A 19,117-nucleotide genomic window follows, 5' to 3' on the forward strand; every position below is an offset into this window, starting at 1 on the left:
ATTCCTTACCAGTGGCACATCAGGTAAGGGAAGACTAAAGTCTTCAGAACATCTTTTACTTCCAGATGATAATTTTGTTGTATCTGCAACTTCGCCATTGGGCAATATACCATCTGCAAACCATACTCTCTTCTGTTCTTTGGAGCATAATCCTAGAATCAGTTTAAAAAGTAAAGCATTTTAATTTGATAATATTGCAATGATTTAATACTAAATGGGTCAGGAAACATTTTCAAAAGCTTTTTGCTAACCATTGGCAAGCCCTGCATTCTCAGGGTTTCAAGGCCTAGAGAAATGGCCTTTTGTGATTCATCTACCCAGAGTAGAAGTTTTTTTCTAATTCATACAAAGGCAGGGCTGGCCCTAGGAATCCCGTACTCAGAAAAAGAGTGGACAGGAGAGGTTATACCTTAAAAACATTGAAGGCAGATTTAAAGCCTATATTATTAAGGCTAACTTTGTGAGTGTGGAATAAAATTTAGGGACTAAGGCACAGGGAGGGAAAATGGAACAGAACAGAGCATGGTAGACAAGCAAAGGGAAAAAAGTATGAAGAACAAGAGAAAGAAGCATAAAAAGTCTAAAGAAAGAAACAGAATCACTTGTGCATCAGAGGTCGTTTCCTACCTTTAACTTACTTAACAAGAGAAGCATAACATGCTTTGTTCTTATAATGTTGATATTGAAATTTATTAATATTTTCCTTTCAAATTTGGAGGAAATAACTAGATAGCAGCATAAATATTTGTTCTCTTTTATTAAAAAGCATCCACGGAGGAAGGTTATGAAAATTCCTGCCAGATGATTTTAGAACATATAAACATCAAAAGGACCAACATCTACCTTCCATATCATAATACAGATAACACTGAAAAAATTGGAATCATATATGTATAATTTTTGCAACATGGGTGGACATATTAAATAAGGTTATCTTTCTTGTATTTGCAATACTTTATAATTTAATGACTTAAAAAGTCAATATAAGAGAATAAATATTTTTAAAAGCAGATTCATTCATCTTTAGAGGTATAATATATAACCATATATGCTGAAACTCATTATTTAAGTCATAATGAGAAACAGAAAATAGCTATTAAGTGAGAAATAATTGAGATCAAAAATAGTTGACAGAAATACTTGAATTTGTCTCTAACTGACAATTAGTTATTTTCTAGCATGTTACAGACTAATAGTTTATTTTTAAGAGTGTACACAGGCTTACTGAATAGCACAGGGAACTATCCTCAATATCTTGTAATAACCTATATGGGAAAAGAATCTGAAAAAGAATATATATATATATATATATATATATATATGTATATGTATAACTGAATCACTGAGCTGTACACCTGAAACTAACACAACATTGTAAATCAACTATACTTCAATTTTAAACATTAAAAAAATAAATAAAAAGTCTACACAGGCTTTACTCAAGATCCTAAACTACAATAGGCTGTAAAAAAACAGAGAGCCCAAAGATTTTTTAAATCTTTAGAAGTTTGTTAAAAGATTTAAGAAACATTTTTTATTGTGGTAAAATATACATTTAAAAATAGATTTTTAAGGAAAGGGAGACATGCCAGTTATTTACCTATTGTCTCTCAAACCCAAGCCCACCCTTCCACATGGTGCTCTTTGATGACAGGCTGGAAGTCTGGAAAGTGCAACTCCCAGACCCCCTTGCTAGTTGGTTCTGGTCATGTTCCAGCAATGACAGGCTCTGGTTGGAGACTGGAAGGTGGGAACAGAAGGAAATCTTTCTGTTTCTAGTTCCTGCCAGGACTTACGCAGCAGCGGCACCACCAGATATACCCACATGTCCTGTGATCTTCAGTACTCCTTACATCAAGCCTGGGACACTCCTTCTGTTATCTGAACACCAACCCTGTTAGGCTCCTTGATGGTCCCAGCATTTGCCACTTGGTGTTCCTCTAGAAGTCACAGTACCAGTCATGTGACATGGTACCCTAATCCCTGAATACTAGGTCTGAGAACCAAGCATCTCTTGGTGTTCCTGCACGGGGTTCTAGTAATACTGCCTCTCCCTTTGCATTCTCCCAACCCTAGGGATGGTGGTTGCTTCCTGTACTTACTAATCTCTGAGTCACTTGAGCACGCCCTTTTTGTTCTTCTACCCTTCTAACGTACATGTATAACCAGTTCCCTGTATTAAATTCCTTCTGGTAGCTAGTCTGGTTTCTCTTTTCTCACTAGATCCTGTCAGTACTAGAAAACTTCTACTTTGATCATTTATCTTTAATATTAGACACAACATTTTCTTCAAGTTACCTTCAACACTTGGCTGTTTAAGTGCTGAGATTGGTAAAGTTGTAGGTGAAGATATACTGGATGTTTGAGTCTCCTGAAGAGGCTGGATGGTGGCACAGTCATCAGAATGATTAGATTTAAGATTAGAACCAGTTGGACTCATCATCCTTTCAAATGCCTGAGCTATAAAGGGAAAAAAACTTGATCTCAGGTGTTTTTGACCTTCAAAGTAAATCATGATAAATATTCTATTTTTCAAATTGTAAGGAGAAAGAAATTAATGGCTAACTAAGAAGTGGCACTTGGCAAAGATAATATCCTTACTTTTAGTTGGCAGCACTCCACTTCAGTATAAGCTACCAATTAGTTATTTCAATATAATTTTGGCATATATTTGATATCTACTAAAGAAAATCATTGTTATTTAATATGACCATCTGATTTTGCCCTTGTACTCCTATAGTCTATTTCCAATATAGTTCCTAGTGATTCTTCTAAGACATAAATCATATCACATCATTCTTCTGTTTAAAATCTTTTAATGGCTTCCGAAGTAGAATGAAAATTTAAGTTGTTACAATGGCCCACAAGACCCTATATAGTCTGCATTTCTACCTCCTCTGCTTTCCCAGTTAGCTGTCTGACATCATTTCTCACTAAAATCCTACTTGCTCATTAGAATCCAGCCATTGAGCCCTCCTTGTTCTTCAACAAGGGAAGCAAGCACTGTTCTAGCTTCAGGTCTTTGCTCTTACTATTCTTTCTGCCTGGAAAGTTCTTCCACGTGGTTTTATTCTCTCACTTCCTTCAGGTCTCTGCTTACACATCATACTATCATAAACCCTTATTCTGACCACCATTTAAAATTTCTCCCTCTTGCCACCAGTCTGTTACTATCTGTCCCTCTTATACTCTTTTATTTTCATTTAGAATATTATCACCATCTGATATTCTCTTTGCTTTCTGTCCACATCTCCTCACATTCATAAGGTCCATGAGATCAAAAGCTCCATAAGAACAGGGAATATATTTTGTTCTCAGCTGGAGCTGCAAAGCACAGAACACTGCCTGAATACTGCTGAATGATTTTTTCATCCAAATAACACGAACAGCACTGGTACCTCTCCCTTCAGCACTTCTCCAAACTGATCTGCTATAAATGCTGCCACTATTACAGTAACTTTCCTCAAGTGCCAATGAATTAGCACCCTCATGCAATGGCTTCCACTAACCAAGTAAAATCCAAACACAGTACTTTGAGTTTCAAAGTAATTTCCAACTTCCTCTAAGTTTATGTGATGGCACCCACATGCATGCTTCTTTAAAACTTATACAGTCTCAGCACAACTTCCTCATTATCCACAATCTCTGATGAAACTATCTTTTCTTCTTTGTGGAATTTGTCTTATAACCCTTGAACCATCTTTCTCCTCTTATTAGTAACATTATTTTAAATGATCATGTCTACTGTTTTCAACTCTAAAGTTGGAGTTAAAATAACTTTTATTTACGTTTTCCTGTGGTGTATAAATTAATGATAAACAGAGCCATAAATGAAATTACATGCTATAGGATATCAAAACAGAATAAATAAAACAGATAACTAAATAAATCCATTCCAAATATTTTCTTTGATAAACCAATGCTTGATCTCACTATCCTACTAAGTCTCTTCAGTGACTAAATCTTCTCCTCTCCTGGATCCTTATGGTCAATATGTTTTAATGTTCACCTAAAAGTCTGACCTGTCAACTCAAATAATGTTTCAAATCTTCATGGCTGTTTTATTTTTTAAATGGGGAGAGATAATTATGTGGGAGCTTGCTCTAAGATTTCTTAACTCTAGCAGGTTGCTTGGCTAATGGCACCAGCAGTAGTCTTAAAGGCTACTGAAACAGCATAAGCAAAAAACAAAACAACTACAAGCACTTAAATTCTTCATAAACACTGGTGGCAATATGGAAATACAAGAAGATTTACACTCTATTATCTTCCAGAGCAGAGGTCAACAGCAGGGAGTAAAGCAGCTTACCTCAGGCTAACAGACTCACATCAGAGCTTTTTGAAGAATTGCTGAAAAAATTTATCTTCATTCAAAAGAGAAAAACAAATTATTATCAGGTATTTATTCTCCTGGCTAACAGGAAGCAGCACCTGGGCTAGCGCACAGGCCTGGTCTTAAAAGTCCCAGGTAATATTTGCTGGGAATTAAACTGTCAACAAATCTTTGAAAATGCCAAGAAGTACTCAAAAGAACAAACGTGTATTTGAAGAAAAACACACACACACACACACACACACAAAACTGTGAGAACTCAAGTAAGATTATTGCTGATAACAGTAAGCTAGCTAAGGAGCCAGAGAAACAATGGGAAACACAAACAAAATTCTAAAACTGAGAAGGGAAAAAAATATATAAAAGACAAAAATGTGCAAATAGTGTGACAGTCCTATGAACTTATATAAAAATTATAAATATTATACTTTATCTTTTATTCCCACTTTAGGTTGTAATTTTCTATAAGGTGGGAACTATTATCTTGCCTTATGCTATTAATATGTAAGACTGTATACTATCTATTGGTAGATATTCTATAAATGTTTAGATTAAGATGATGAGGATGACAATGATGGTGACAAAAACAAATAGGCAGATGAAATGCAGCATTTAGGGACTTGGTACCTGTTAAAAGTTAATGAACTGCCACTCCAGAAACTGAACGCTTCCTTTCCACACTGGTAGTAATAATTGTGAGAGTAGAACAAAAAGAAGAGAAACCAAGCCTTGGGATGTCCCACCTAAGCCAGATAAGTCAACACTAGGTCCCTGCCTTAAGAAAATAAAGAAGTTTATCTTTGTCACAATCCAGTTGTTTTTAAGATATATTCAATTACTGGAAGAAGATGTGTCAGGGTAATACTCACCTTTACTAATAGTCTCATAGCAGACTACACATACTCTTGCTTCCTTTTCTAGATACTGCAATTTACACTTCCTATTACAACAGACACCGCAAAATACCTATAAAGGACAAAATATCAAATTTGATTTTGTTTCAAGCATGTTTATACCAACTGGAGGCAGGGGGAGGAGAGACCCGAACTCTAACCAAAAACCATTTTTCTGATTACATAAACAAGTTTTCTAATCACCATAATCATAGGTAATTATTAAATGATTCTTTTTATTTTTATTATTTTACTTAAATGAGGTTTCTGTAATTTAAAATTGTATCTCTGATGAGAATTCCTTTAAATCAATTATGTTAATTGGAAGGGAACAAAAACTTTCTTAATGAATAAGTTCATAACTTAAAAGCTTTCTGTGGTCCTTTACAACTTTTTTTTTTTTTTTTTTAACTTTTTGGCCGCGCTACGCTGCATGCGGGATCTTATTAGTTCCCCGACCAGGGATCGAACCTGTGCCCCCTGCAGTGGAAGCACAAAGTCTTAACCACTGGACCACCAGGGAAGTCCCCCTCCTTTACAACTTTTAAAAGGAGAATGTTATTCAAAGGAGAAACAGACTCACAGATATAGAGAACAAACTAGTGGTTACCATCGGGAGGAGGAAAGTGGGGAAGGGCAAGATAGGGGTAGAGGATTAAAAGGTACAAACTACTAAATATAAAATAAATAAGCTACAAGGATACATTGTACAGCACAGGGAATATAGCCAGTATTTTATAAGAACTACAAATGGAGTATAATCTTTAAAAAGTGTGAACCACTATGTTCGATACCTGAAACTTTCATAATATTGTAAATCAACTATACTCAATTAAAAAAAAAAGAAAAACAAGTAGAATGTTATTTTTCTAAAAGAGAGTAGGGTTGATCTGAGACTAACATATTACTGGAAAATGCTGAAAAAAACGCAATGTTATTTCTAGAGGCAACTCTTGAGTCCATAGACTATTAAGATAGTCAGAACACAAATGAGGTCACAGCTTCAGCGTTCTGAACCTTGTGCAAGCCAATCTGCTTTTTTTCTCAGTGTTTATCTCAAGTATCGAGCATAACACTAGCTGCAGAGTAGTCTTGAAATTAAGTATTCAAGGATAAACTGGAAGCTGACTGAATTCCGTGCATCTGACGTGTTCATGTTAGAGAGAGAATGAAACGTATTCTTAGATTTCACAAAAATCAGTGTTCCTCATTTCCCAGTATGTAATACCCATGACAATGTGACATTTATTCAAACGTCAAGCAATCTGTAAAATGACAGTGCTTTATACACTTCCACGTAGGTGAAAAACGATGATTTTAAACTAACTGAATCTTGTAATCATCTCTTTATCTGCTTTTTTGTCACATTAAATTTCATTTAAAATGTCTCAAAAGAATAAAAGACAAAGATTTTTATAGCTTACTTTTCCACACGCTCTGCAGTGATGTCGCCGTTTCGTAAAAGTAAATTTGACTTGGCAGTTCATACAATTTGGAGCTTCTGAATCAGGAACCCAAGTAGGTTGTTTCTGGCCCAAAACAGGGCCTTCTTTGCAAGTGTTTGCAGGCAGAGATTCTTCATTTGCAGTTACAAAACTGGATCCACCTTCAAAATTACTTTCTATATCAATGTAATTAGAATTGAAGCTAACCTGAGGATCAGTCACAGAATCTGTAGCACAGGTGGTTGGAACAATGGTATTTGCTATCCTGGGTTCACTTTCAGGCATATTTGGAACATCCAGCTTATTTGGTTCCTTTGAACTCCTTGTTCTTGATGGAACACTAAACAGTTGCTTAGGTCTGGCGCCTCCAACATGAACAGATTGACTGTTACTATCAGAGACTGATAATTCATTTGTAATCTCAGACTTACTGCTAGATAACACTTGTTCAACTGGAATTGCACTTTTTTCCCCTAAAGAAAGGCTACCATTTTCTGTTGTATTCTGTTTATCAACCGTTTCACAAATCATATTAATACCAGGACTTTCCCCAGTAGCTCCTGCTTCAGCATTGAAATATATATTGTCGACATTTCCATCATCTGGGCCTTTCCTATCTATCTGATTCATCTGAGATTTTGAGTCATTTACATTTTCTTCAAATGGTTTTATGTTACTAGGCTGAAGATACTGTTCAGTTAGAAAGGCATCAAGTTCAGCATCACTAACTGGTGCACCACTTTTCATGCCTTCATCAATATTAAAGTAATCCAAATCTTGTCCACTGATATCATTGCTTGAAAAAGTGAAACCTTCACAACAATCAGGAGATTCTGGGGCATTAGCACCAGAAAGCTCTATTTGAGATTCTGCAGCTGTAGAAGAACTGGTGTTATCAGGGTAATCCAAAGACTCAACTCTAACTACCATCTGGTTAGAATCTGCCTTTCTATCTCCCATCTTTTCAATTAATGGCTGATGAGGTATGTTTTTACATTTTTCCTGTTTCAAAAGATCATTCTCCTTCAAAGGTTCCCCACCTGAAGTCATATTCTTCTGTATTTCTTCATGCACAGGCACTGCATCTTTTATATTATCTTTATATTCATTCTGGGGTAAACAATCACCATGAGCTTTATTTTCAATTAATGATCCACACAAAGACCCAGGTACTGGAAGACAGGACAATGAGGAATATGTATTTTCACTTGAAACATGTAAAGTTGAAGCAGAATCTTGGATTTCATCCTTATTATCTTTAAGATCTAAATTTCTTGAGTCTTCTTTTGCAGATTGTTTTATAAATATAGCAGTCCTATCTTCCTGAAAGGAAAAGTCAGGTAACTTGAAATTTTCATCTCTTAAATTTGAATCATTTAAGCATAAACCTCCATTTTTTGGAAGACTGCAAGACAAAGCACTTGTGCTGCCTCCTTCTTTTAAACATTCTGGGGCAGCTATGACTGGCACATCTACCTCCTCTTTTACCAAACAGCCATCAGCTTTTACTAATTCACATGGCTGGTTCTTGTCCTGTAGGTGGTCTTTGGCATCAAACATTTTGGAACTTTGTTGAGTCAAAGCAGATGGCATGTTGAAATCAACAACTGGTTCTAACTGGTTAGAGATCTTTTTATCCTCTAAATTTTCTTTTCCGCTGTAATTACACGAATCTGAAAGTGTCGTATCTACTTTTATACCAAATTCTTTAGTTCCACTGATATTTCTGTTTTGTAATTCAGAACTGACATCATTCTGTTCCTCTCTGACTGTATTATTACCATGGTCTGTTGAAGAAATACAGAAAGTTTCTGACACTGAAGATAAATCCAATCCAATCAAGGAATCTGCACTAGACTTAAAATCATCTGGCAATAATTTTTTAATATCTTCTTCACTATTAGTTACATGAACTAAGTTACCCATGTCACTTATCAGATCACAGACAGGTTTACTACATCGTCCCATATATAGAGGCTGGATTTCATCTGAAGTGCCACCATCCACAGAAGAAAGGAGATCAAGTCCTGTTACATTTTTTTCATTTTGTATAGAAGTTTGTCCCTCAAGTGTTTTTTCATTCAGGGCAATTTGATTTGTTTCATAGCCTGTTTCTGATGAGGCACAACAATTAATGCATTGTTGATCCTTTGGTAGCAATGAAGTTAGCTGTGAGGAAGCCAACTCTGAAGAGACTGAATAATGGTTAGAATCATATGAATTTTGTGCATCTTGGAGATAATCTTGTTCATCTAATTAAAATAGAAATATAATGTTAGTCAGGAGACCCAAATCAAAATTATTACAAAGACGTTATGGTTTCTACGACTTCTAAACTTTTTTTTAGACCAGAAATATATTACTCTCCTGTAAAATAGTAATAACCTCCAAAATTATTTTCACTTGGATTTAAACTACTTGGGGTTTTTACTTTTTAATGTAGATGTCATAATATGATAGAAATTCTACTCAAAATAACTCAGTTGCACTATAAAAACCAGACGAAGGAAGAGCTGAAAAACAATCTAACTTCTTTGTTCTGCCCTCCAGTTTCCTAGTCTTCATCCTAAGATGAGGAAAATACTATCTTTCATAGTAATGAAATACCAATTAATATAGAACTTTCAGGTTGCTTTCAGCTGGTTCGTATGTTGTTTTTAAAGGTCTTTCTTTTACCTAAACGTGTATCTGGAGAGAAACTTCTACCTTTCTTACTTCTATTTCTGGCTATTGGTTCTATTCAGTATAAGAATACACTAATTCATTATAATAAGTGAATGTTTTACAGAAGATAACCATGTGACCAAAATTGAAACCAAGTTTTGCTAAGAGTACTAATTACGGACATTTTAAAATTACATTAATGGTAAAAATGAAAAACTGACAAACCTGGATTCTGTTCAAAATCATCGAGGAGTTTATCCAAGTCACTGACTGCTGCTTTAAAATAACTGTCCATCCTACTTGTAGACTTACTCAGAATTTAATTCTTGTGTGCCTAGAAAATATGAAGTATGATAGTTCATTTAATTCTCTGACATATAAATATTATACCATGTACTGCATGCCAAGAAACAGAGCCAGGGAATAGACACAAATAAAATTTAAGAGTATTGCTTTGAAGAATCTGTAATTTAGTTGGGGAAATTCCTCTATATATACAAAAATGACATGAAAACAAACTCTAACAACATAACATGCATACATAAACTATTTAAAATTTAAAACACTTATCTAAATAACTCATGGGTCAAAGAATGCATAGTTGAAAGCTATAAATAGTTGTAAGTACCACGTATCAAATAATATAAAATATACTACACACAAATAAAAACACTGCATGTAAAAACTTGCGAGATTCAGCAAAAGTGAATACTTAAAGACAGATACCTAGAGACTTAGATGCTTATACTAGAAAAAAAAGAATGAAAACAAATAAGCTAACAGCAGAAATTAAAGAAATAGAAAACAAGCATATGAGAGAGGTACAAGAAAACTAAAAGTTAGTTTTATGAATAAAGTAGAAGAACCTCTGATCTGTGGCAGGAGCTCCATCAAATAAGCCTGAGACACCTTGAAGGAATCTATCAATGACTAATGGGACAATATAAAAAGGACACAGGAGCTAAGTATCACTGGCTTAAATGGGACAAATGAACCTCAAATAAATGAAGACTACAAAGGACTGACCACAAATCAAATGGATTAAAAAAGACAAACAAACCAAGAGATCATAATGATACTAAAAACAAAACCAAAAACCACCACTCACTAGAGAGTTGCTAGGGCAGTAACCCTTTACTCTGAAAATTGATATACTAAGAGAAAAGAACTAAGAATTTATCCTGCCTTTTATTTACAAAATGTACTTCAGGATAAGAAAACAGTTGCTGAGGAAGAATTCTTTAGATAAGAATTCCAGTTGATAAATGCAGAAAGATATTAAAATTTTTTAAATCATTTCTTCGTAGTCCCTAAAACAATAAATGGACTACGCAATGGCTATCAATGGATGTTAAAACTGTTAGATGAAAGGTTGAGGGGAACTTTATAATCGTGGGATCAGGCCAACACATCTAAATCCAGTGACCAATTTCACCATCAATTAATGTGGAAGACATAGAATCACATACAAAATATTCCTGCCCAAAAAAACAAACAAAAAAACCCACAAAAAAAACCTGAATCCAAATCTAATCAAGTTTTTAGCACTAACTGCATATTTACAGGAAATTCATGGATAGAGGGACAAGTTAAATGATATCAAAAGAAAGCAATTGGCTAAATCCAGAAGGGGGAACACTTTTCAGCAATGTTCCTCAAACAGTTGATAGTGAATGACTTTTTTTTTTAAACTTCCAGTCTGTTACAAACTGTTACTTTTGTAAAACACAATAAAACAATACAAATTTTGCAATAATATACAAACAAAAAGATATAGATTGTTAAACACATTTGAATGGTGCCCTGAGTAAGGAACAGGAGTGGGAAATGAAGGATAAAAGACAATAAGCTACTGAAAGGGCTTTACTAGAGCCACTTATGATGGTCACCATGAACTGAGGACACATGAGGCTCAGAAAAAATGAGAGATACTTTAAAGATGGGTTAAAAAAGATTATATAGAGCTTAAGAGAATTGAACAAACAGGAAGACCTATCTGAAGAAATAACCTAAAATGTAGCCCAGAGAGATGAGGAAGAAGAAAATATGAAAAAAGAAGTTAAAAAACATGGATGACAGAATGAGAATGGAGCCCCGTAAGGAGAACAGAGCATGGAACAAGTATGCTTGAAAAGATAATGCCAGGAATTCCAGAACTGATGAAAAACACAACAGATATAGGTAACCCATTACCAAGCAATAGAAATACAGTTGACCCTTGAACTACATGGCTTTGAACTGCACAGCTCACTTATCTGCAGAATTTTTTCAATAGTAAATACTGCAATACTCCACAGAGTTGGTTGAATCATGGATATGCAGGAACCATGGATACGGAGGGCTGACTATAGGTTATATGTGAATTTTTGACTTGCGGAGAATCGGCACCGCAACCCTCACATGGTTCAATGGTCGACTGTAAAGAGAAGTCCACAGTTAGATACTCTACAGTGAAACTTTTGAACTCCAAGATAGAATAGCCAGAGAGAAAATGTCATCTTCAAAGAAACAATAATTACGCAAGCACAAGGTAAACTTCAGAACAATTCTCATTAACAATGGTATGCCATCCTATTCATTAAAGCATATTATTCTTTTATTTCCATTTTTAAATTTTATTTATACCATACATATACAAAAGTACATGAAAACACACAGGCACCAAAACAAATAAAAGGAACTTGGAGGAAGAGACAATATAGGAAGAAGAAAACTTCAAAGAAACTAATATTCTCAGAAAAAAAAACTAATGCGACTATGAAACAGCAACAGGAAGCCATACGTAAAGAATATGTGAAGAAAAAAGATCATGAAAATTGACAACACAAATCTTAAAATTCAACTGAGGCTTACAGAATGTAGTAAAAGCAGTGCTTAAAGGGGCACTTATAGCATTAAGTGCATATATTAAAAAAGAAAGATCTAAGAATCCATAATCTAAGCTTCCACCTTGGGAAATTAGAAAAAGAACAACTTAAGCCCAAAGTAGGTAGAAGGAAAGGTAACAAAGATCAGAGCAGAAATCAATGAAATTAAAAACAGGAAAATAGAGACATGGAGAAAAACCACTGAAACCAAAAACTCTTTCTTTGAAAAAAGTAAAATTGATAAACTAGGCTAATTAAAATAAAAGAGAGATACAAATAACCAATATCAGAAGTGAAAGAGGGGTCATAACTATTGATACCATGGACACTTAAAGGAAAATAAAGCAATATTATGAACAACTATGCCCCCAAACTTGATCATTTTGATGAAATGGACTAATTCCTTGAAAAACACAAACTACCAAAATCCACACAAGGAAAAACAGACAACCTGAACAGTCCTATATATATTAACAAAACTGAATCAATAATTAATAACCCTCCACAAAAAAAGTCATCAGGTCTAGATAGCTTCACTGGTGAATTTTACCAAATATTTAATGAAGAAATGATCCAAATCTTCCACAGTCTCCTCCAGAAAAAAAGAAGCACAGGGAACACTTCCTAACTCATTCTATAAGACCAGCATTACTCTAATACCAAAATCAGATAAACACATTACAAGAAAGAAAAACTACAGACCAATGTAACTTATGAACACAGAAGTAAAAACCCACAACAAAATATTAGCAAATCGAATCCAGTGATGTATAAACAAAATTATACACAACAACCAAGTGGGATTTATTCAGGTATGCAAGGCGGGTTCAACATTTGAAGATTAATCAATGTAATATACCACATCAACAGACTAAAGAAAAATTATCATATAATCATATGAACTGATGCAAAAGAAAAAGCATTTGACAAGACCCAATACTTACTCATGATAAAAGCTCTGAGCAATTTATGAGTAGAGGAGAACTTCTTCAGTTTGATGAAGAATATCCACAAAATACCTACAGCTACCATTACACAATATATTTAGTGATGAGAAACTAGATGCCCTACCCCCAAAGACTGGGATCAAGGAAAGGATGTCTTCTCTCACCACTCCTATTGCACATAGTACGGAAACCCTCACTAGTGTAATAAGAAAAGGAAATAAAAGGTACACTGTTTGGAAAGGAAGAAATAAAAATGTCTTTATTTGTGATGACATGATTTTCAATGTAGAAAATCTCCCCAAACTGACCCCCCAATATGGAAAAGTGAGTGTAATAGCAAGGATGCAGGATACAAGGTTAATATACAAAAGTCAAATGCTTCCTATATGAGCAAGGAACAGTTGGAATTTGAAATTTTAAAGAACAGCTTTTACAATATACCTCAAAAATTAAATGCCTAGATATAAGTATAAAATATATACAGGACCTATATGTGGAAAACTACAAAATGCTGACAAAAAATCAAAGAAGATCTAAATAAATGGAGATATAGTCCATGTTCATGGACAAGGAGACAATACTGTTAAGATGTTAGTTCTTCCAACCTGATCTGTAGATTCAGTGCAATCCCAATCAAAATCCCAAAAAACTATTTTGTAGAACTCAGGAAACTGATTCTAAAGTGTATATGGAAAGGCAAAGGACCTATAACAGTCAACACAATACAGGATACCTTGAAGATATTGTAGGTTTGGTTCCAGACCAGTGAATATCACAATAAAGTGAGTTGCACAAATTTCTTGGTTTCCCAGTGCACATAAAAGTTATATGGCATTTGTCCAAATGATTTAAAGAGTTACACTATACTGTAGTTTATTGTGTGCAATACTATTATGTATAAGAAAACCAATGTACAGACCTCAATTAAAAAATTCTTTATGCTAAAAATGCTAATCGTCATCTAGGCCCTCAGCAAGTTATAGTAGTAACATCAAAGATCACTGATCCCAGATCACCATAACAAATATAATAATAATGAAAAGTATGAAATACTGCAAGAATTACACCTTACATAAGAATGTATTTTAAATGGATAATAGAGGGGGAGTGGCTAAGACAGAGGAATAGGAAGACCTTGAGCTCACCTCCTCCCGTGGGCACACCAAAATTACTACTTAAAGAGCAACTACTGATGAGAACTAGCAGAAATGATCTTCTACAACTTAATATAAAGAAGGAACCCCAACAAGATGGGTAGGAGAGGTGGAAACATGGTACAGTCAAGACACATACCCTTGGGTGGGTGATCCATAAGCAGCAGGATAATTACAACTGCAGAGGTTCTCCCCAAGGAACAAGGGGCCTGAGCTCCATATCAGGTTCCCCAGCCTGGGGGTCCTACACCAGGAGAATGAGCCTCCTAAAACATTAGGCTTTGGGCTTACATTCAGGATAGCCAGAGGGCTGGGGGAAATAGAGCCTTCACTCTTAAAAGTGTGCACACCAAATCACACATGCTCTGAGATCCAGGGCAGAAGCAGTAATTTGAAAGGAGATTTGGTCAGACCCACTTGCTGATCTTAGAGAGACTCCTGGAGAGGCAGGAGGCAACTGGAACTTACCCTGGGGACATAGATGCTGGCAGCAGTCATTTTGGGGAGCTCATTCTACCATAAGGACATTGGTTACGAGAAGCGCCATTTTGGAATCCTCCCTCTGGCTTATCGGCCATGGGATCTGGACCTAACCAACAGCAGGCCAGCATCAGCTCCAGGACATCCCAGACCTCACAGCCAACCATGTCAGGAAACAGCCCTGCCCGCCAACAGGCCAACACCAGCCTCAGGACCGGGCTCCGCCCACTAATGGCCAGCACTAGTCCTGGCCCAAGCACCTCATGACCCAGCCCTGCCCACCAGCAGTCTAGCATCAGGACTGGGACACCACAGGCCATGCAGCCAGTCACGTCAGGACCTGGCCCTGCTCAGGGCATGGCAACCAAACCAGACAAGGGGTCAGCCACACCCACCAGGACACCCACAGCAGTCACCCCAACAAAACAGAAGGGCCCATGCAGTCCACCTAGAGGGCACTCCCTAGAGCAGATAGGCCTGGGGATGAGAGGGGAGTATGCTGCTGGGCATCATAGGACATCTTCTACATAAGGTCATTTCTCCAAGATCAGGAAGCATACCCAACCTACCAAATACACAGAAATAAAGACAGAGAATTAGGCAAATGAGGCAACAGTGGAATATGTTCCAAATGAAGGAACGAGATAAAACCCCAGAAGAAGAACTAAGTGGCGATAAGTAATCCACTTGATAAAGAGTTCAAGGTAATGATAATAAAAATGCTCAAAGAACTCAGGAAAAGAATGGATGAGCACAGTGAGAAGTTGGAAGTTTCCAACAAAGAATTAGAAAATATAAAGAACCAAACGGAGCTGAAGAATACAATAACTGAAAGAAAAAAAATACTCCAGAAGGAATCAGCAGTAGACTAGATGATACAGAGGAACAGATCAGCGAACTAGAAGACAGAGTAGTAGAAATCATTCAAGCTGAACAGGAGAAGAAAAAACGAATTAAAAAAAAAAAGAGGACAGCTTAAGAGACCTCTAAGACAACATCAAGTGTACTATCGTTGCATTACAGGAGTTCCAGAAGGAGAAGAGAGAGAGAAAGGGGCAGAGAACATATTTGAAGACATAATAGCTGAAAACTTCCTTAACCTGAGAAAGGAAACAGACATTCAGAACCCACAGAATCAAGGAATCACAGAGAGTCCCAAACAAGATTAACCCAAAGAGAACAAAGACGTATGGAAATAAAATGGCAAAACTGCCATCTGTAACAACATGGATGGAACTAGAGGGTATTATGCTAAGTGAAATAAGTCAAACAGAGAAAGACAATTACTATATGATTTCACTTATATGTACAATCTAAAAAACAAATGAACAAACACAACAAAAGAGAAAGAGTCATATATATAAAGAACAAATCCCCCTTGCCAGAGGGAAGGGTGATGGGGGGAGGAGAGAACTAGATGAGGGAGACTAAGAGGTACAAACTTCCAGTTACAAAATAAATAAGTCATGGGTATGAAATGTACAGGGTGGGGAATACAGTCAATAATTATTTAATATCTTTGTATGGTGAAAGATGGTAACTAGAGTTATTGTGGTGATCATTTTGAAATGTATAGAAATATCAAATCACTATGTTATGTACCAGGAACTAACATAGTATTGTAGATCATTTATACTTCAAAAGCAAACAAACAAACTCAGAAAAAAAGATCAGATTTGTGGTCACCAGAGGCAGGGGGTGGAGAGAGGGGGAACTGGATGAAGGTAGCAAAAAGGTACAAACATCAGTTATAGGATAAATAAGTACTAGGGATGTAATGTACAGCATGATAAATATAATTAACATTGCTGTATGTTATATATGAAAGTTGTTGACAGTAAACCCTAAGAGTTCTCATAACAAGGAAAAAAATTTTTTTCTATTTCTTTAATTTTGTATCTATATGAGATAAAGGATGTTCACGAAACTTACTCTGGTAATCATTTCATGATGTATGTAAGTCAAATCATTATGCTGTACATCTTAAACTTATATAGTGCTGTATGTCAGTTTTATCTCAATGAAACAGGAAGAAGAAATAAATTAAAAATAAAATGGATGAGACTAAATGTAAAATGCAATATTCTAAAAACTTCTTGAAAAAGCATAAGAGGAAATCTATATAACCTTGGGTTGGTGATGATTTTTTTTTTTTTTTTTTTGGGTACGCGGGCCTCTCACTGCTGTGGCCTCTCCTGTTGTGGAGCACAGGCTCCGGACACGCAGGCTCAGCGGCCATGGCTCACGGGTCCAGCTGCTCTGCGGCATGTGGGATCCTCCCGGACCGGGGCACAAACCCATGTCCCCTGCATCGGCAGGCGGACTCTCAACCACTGCGCCACCAGGGAAGCCCCGGTGATGAATTTTTAAATATAACACCAATGGCATGAGACATGAAAGAAAAAAATTGATAAGTTAGACATTATTGAAGTTAAAAAAAAATCTGCTCTGAAAAAGACACTGTTAAGAAAATGAGAAGACAAGCCACAGAGTGGGAGATAATATTTGCAAAACACATAACTGATAAAGGACTTGTGTCCGAAGTCCTCAAAAAACTCTTAAAATTCAATAATTAGATAACAAACAATCCAATTAAACAATGGGCAAAAGTTCTGAACAGATACCTCTCCAAAGAAGATATAAAGTTTGCCCAACAAGGACCTACTGTATAGCATAGGGAACTCTGCTCAATACTCTATAATAACCTAAATGGGAAAAGAATTTTAAAAAGAATGGATACATGTATATGTATAACTGAATCACTCTGCTGTATACCTGAAACTAACACAAGATTGGTAATCAACTACACTCTAAAATAAAAATTTTAAAAGATATAAAATTTGCAAATAAGCATATGATAAAATGCTCAATATCATTTATCTTTAGAGAACTACAGATTTAAATAATGAGATACCACTTCATATCTATTACAATGGTTGAAATCCAAAAAACTGACAATACCAAATGCCCCAAGGATGCCAAACAGCAGGAACTCTCATTTATTGCTGATAGGAATGCAACATGGTACAGCCACTTTGGAAAACACCTTGGCAGTCTCTCACAAAACTAAACATAGTCTTACTATATGAACCAGCAATCATAATACTGGGTATTTACCCAACTGATTTAAAGATTTATGTCCACATAAGAACTGAGATGTGAATGTTTATAGCAGCTTTATTCATAACTGCCAAAATGTGGAAGCATCCAAGATGTCCTTCAGTAAGTGAACGGCTAAATAAACTCTGGTACATCCATGCAATGGAACATTATTCAGTGATATAAAGAAATGTACCATCAAGCCACAAAAAGATGGATGAATCTTAAATGGGTATTGCTAAGTGAAAGAAAGCAGTCTAAAAAAATCTCTATACTATACAATTCTAATTTTATGACATTCTGGAATGGGTAAAACTAGAGTGACAGTACACACATCAGTGATTGCCAGTGCTCTGGAGTAGGGGAGGACTGAACAGCTAAAGCAAAGTGGATCTTTTAGGGTGGTGAAACTATTCTGTATAATACTATAATGGTGAATACAAGACATTAAGCATTTGTCAGTACCCATACAACTTTATAACACAAAGAATAACCTTAATGTACGCAAATTTTTAAAAATGTTTAGAAGGTTGGGGGACTCGGAATGCAGAATGTGAAAAAAAAAGTCTAAACGCATTATGAATGTATAAAACAACCATGCTGAAGGGGGTAGAGAAATAAAGTTCTACCTTTGGAAATAAGTGGAGTCTAAAGGCAACACAAGCATTGTACTCTAGTTGATAAAGTTGTTTCTCCTGGGGGTATGGGTTAATTCTGAAACCATCATACACATATGCTGGAAATGAAATTAAATAAATGGATGGCTGATGGTGGGAGTGAGGTTTCCACTTTTGGAGGGGAAGGTTACATATAAGCAAGGGGAGGAAGCTAGAATGATCCATGTGGTAATGAATTTGAGTTGGAGACATCAGTATAAATTCATGTTTAGCTTAATATGGACACAGATGGTTACACATTTGTAATAATTTTTTGTTTGAAATATTTATAGATATTAGCATAAACCATATCTTTTGCTCCATCAGCTGAAAGGGCCTAAAAGCAAGACGTCTTAGTGGCAATAAGCACACTAGTGCCCAGATCTTGGTTTCTCCAACAAAAGGAACCAAGGCTCCTTGGAGAAATCACTGATTGTTAAGACTGGGACAGGAAATATACAAGATGAGCAGGGAGTATCTTATAATGCTGGAAAGTAAGGAAATGCATGTGCACATACATGCACACACATAATGAAGGAGGTATGTCAAAATTTGCCTCCCATCCAGTCTTTCTCAGGA

At 35.8% G+C, this 19,117-nt stretch overlaps 1 protein-coding gene across 10 annotated transcripts in view; it reads right to left on the minus strand.

Annotated features, from left to right (window-relative positions):
- The window catches only part of ZFYVE16 (zinc finger FYVE-type containing 16), a 56,750-nt gene that overhangs the window by 31,190 nt on the left and 6,443 nt on the right, over positions 1–19,117 (minus strand). For 7 of the 10 annotated variants that reach the window (XR_014326107.1, XM_082836461.1, XM_082836463.1 and 4 more), the window contains exons 2-6: positions 9,561–9,669; positions 6,651–8,923; positions 5,203–5,299; positions 2,299–2,460; positions 10–152 (exon numbers count right to left, since the gene is read on the minus strand). Coding sequence is in view for 9 of the 10 variants with exons in the window: in XM_082836461.1 (XP_082692587.1) it covers positions 10–152; positions 2,299–2,460; positions 5,203–5,299; positions 6,651–8,923; positions 9,561–9,630 (2,745 nt within the window). In the remaining variant the exon portion in view is untranslated. Of the gene's footprint in view, positions 1–9; positions 153–2,298; positions 2,461–4,310; positions 5,300–6,650; positions 8,924–9,560; positions 10,437–19,117 lie in introns of those variants that run through there. The other 3 variants (XM_082836464.1, XM_082836465.1, XM_082836462.1) reach the window with 3 other exon arrangements.

Source organism: Leucopleurus acutus (assembly GCF_964270905.1).
Source record: "Leucopleurus acutus genome assembly, chromosome: 3".
In the NCBI taxonomy this organism is placed as follows: Eukaryota; Metazoa; Chordata; class Mammalia; order Artiodactyla; family Delphinidae; genus Leucopleurus; species Leucopleurus acutus.